This window comes from Lactuca saligna, chromosome 8 (assembly GCF_052625555.1).
Source record: "Lactuca saligna cultivar CGN05327 chromosome 8, ASM5262555v1, whole genome shotgun sequence".
In the NCBI taxonomy this organism is placed as follows: domain Eukaryota; kingdom Viridiplantae; phylum Streptophyta; class Magnoliopsida; order Asterales; family Asteraceae; genus Lactuca; species Lactuca saligna.
In genome coordinates, this window is record NC_136424.1 from 60,835,716 (window position 1) to 60,837,804 (window position 2,089).

At 25.8% G+C, this 2,089-nt stretch overlaps 1 protein-coding gene across 1 annotated transcript; it reads right to left on the reverse strand.

The window, feature by feature from the left end:
- Nucleotides 1-312: 312 nt before the first annotated feature.
- On the reverse strand, nt 313-1,871 carry LOC145009682 (uncharacterized). The gene is made up of 4 exons (XM_078968324.1): nt 1,819-1,871; nt 853-1,009; nt 494-764; nt 313-374 (listed from the first exon to the last, which is right to left on the reverse strand). Exons 1-4 carry the CDS (start codon nt 1,869-1,871, stop codon nt 313-315), a joined length of 543 nt encoding a protein of 180 aa, XP_078824450.1.
- Between the last annotated feature and the right edge of the window lie 218 nt (nt 1,872-2,089).

Below are 2,089 nucleotides of genomic sequence, written 5' to 3' on the forward strand. Positions count from 1 at the left end.
TAAAATAAAGTATTTATTAAATGTTAGGATAATGATTAAAAAATAATATTTAATAACAAAATAATACAATATACCTCTCCAAATACTAAGTTTTGCAAATTGAAGGATAACAATGATACGAAGATTGTGTGGATTGTTATCAAGAAAGTGTTGCATCTTGTAAGCAAAATCACCCCACAAATTGATACTTAATTGCAAACCGCTGCCAAATAAAAGTGTAAAATTAGATGAAACGATAATGATATTAAATATACAAAATTTAAAAAATAAAATAACAAACTTTGCATCTTGGATTTGGATGTTTAGTCTGTGTTATTTCTTATCATCATTGTCTCGCACCATCTCACCAAATGCAACCACTAATCCAATAACATCTATCAACAACAAAAAAAAGATAAATTAAATATTATTATGAAAATAAAAATATGATATTATATTTATATTCAAACAATAAAATTGACCATAATAAAAAAAATAATAAAATGCAACTAACCGATAGCAATGTTTTCAGGATGGACTAATGAGATAATAGATTGGTAATCAACAAACTCAAAACCAAATGTAGGTCCAGAAAAATCATGACACTCCGTAACAACAGTTTCATGGACAAAACTAAGCTTATGATCTTGCCGAGTTAAAGTAAAACCACCCATCCTTTGAGATGCAAAGCTTGGACATTTTATGTAAAATGTCAATCCATCTTTTAGAATGTTTTTGAAATGATAGATGTTTTTTCTTGTTACATTTGCTTGGATCTTAGTACCCTAAAAGAAGTAGAAAATATAAATTTATAATTTAATCATATTAAATTTTGCATGTGGAATGAATATATCATGGTAAATTGTAAGATACCTGCTCATCTATTAAGATTAACTCAATGGAGAAAAGTTCGTCATTGTTATAGAATGAAAAAAGGTTCCATAGGTTTATCACTTTGACTTTGATAGTCGAATCATCTTTAAGTACATCCAAATCTGCAATCAAAGTAACATTTGGCTGTGCCATCGGTCTGCAAAGAAAAAACAAAGTGAATAAAAAAATTTACAATTAAATTTAAATTCCCTTTTTGTGTTATGTAACTGTTGCAGCAGAAAGTAAGATGCTATAAATGGATTAAACAGGTCTTATAGACATATGATTATAAAACTGTAAAATACGAATAAATAAATAAATAAATAAAGAAACCAAATCACAGTTAATAAAACAACAGAAAGAATCAAAGCCATTTTTCACACTTGATTGATAAAATGTAAAAATAAATAACATAAAGCATTCAAATCACATAAAGTATTAAAATAAAATTAAAATATTTTTTTAGCTTTGAGTATTAAATTGAAATAATACAAATTTATGTTATATAATTGTTCATACAGAAAGTATGATGTTATACATGTAAAAATAAATCACATAATGCATTCAAATCAAAGAATAACTAAAACATAGCTGCTGTATAGCGTGCATTTTTTGTCCTTTGATTAAAAAAAAGTAAAATATGAAAAAATAAAGGAACATTTGGCTGTGCCATCGGTCTGCAAAGAAAAAACAAAGTGAATAAAAAAATTTACAATTAAATTTAAATTTCCTTTTTGTGTTATATAACTGTTGCAGCAGAAAGTAAGATGCTATAAATGGATTAAAAGTAAACATGTCTTATAGGAATATGATTATAAAACTGTAAAATACGAAAAAAAAAAAATAACATAAAGCATTCAAATCACAGCAACAATTAAACATAGCTACTGTGTGTATTATACACGAATATAAAATGAAATAAAATTAACTTTTGATTGCATTTTAATCAAATAAAAAGAAACATACCTGATGGATTGAACACAGAACACCAGTAACAAAAACAAAGTGACATTAAGCATTCAGATCATAGTAACACTCAAACATACCTGATTGATTGATTGAACACAAAACAGGTGCAGACTAAAAAGAATAAAACATCAAAGGAAGATGGAAATTTTGTTTTGGGGGTTCTGTTTTTATAACACGATGAAATTAACAAAAAATGAGGTATACATGGTAAAAGATTAATTAATAAATATAAAAATAATGCAACTTTTAAGGGATATAGTAAATAAAA

Bases quoted from the DNA above. Each gene is read 5' to 3' on its own strand.
- LOC145009682 (XM_078968324.1), bottom strand. From the start codon at position 1,871: ATGCTTAATGTCACTTTGTTTTTGTTACTGGTGTTCTGTGTTCAATCC. The intron at 1,010-1,818 runs GTATGTTTCTTT...TTTTCTTTGCAG, and splicing joins TTCTGTGTTCAATCCATCAG to ACCGATGGCACAGCCAAATG. The intron at 375-493 runs GTTAGTTGCATT...TGTTGTTGATAG, and splicing joins TCCTGAAAACATTGCTATCG to ATGTTATTGGATTAGTGGTT.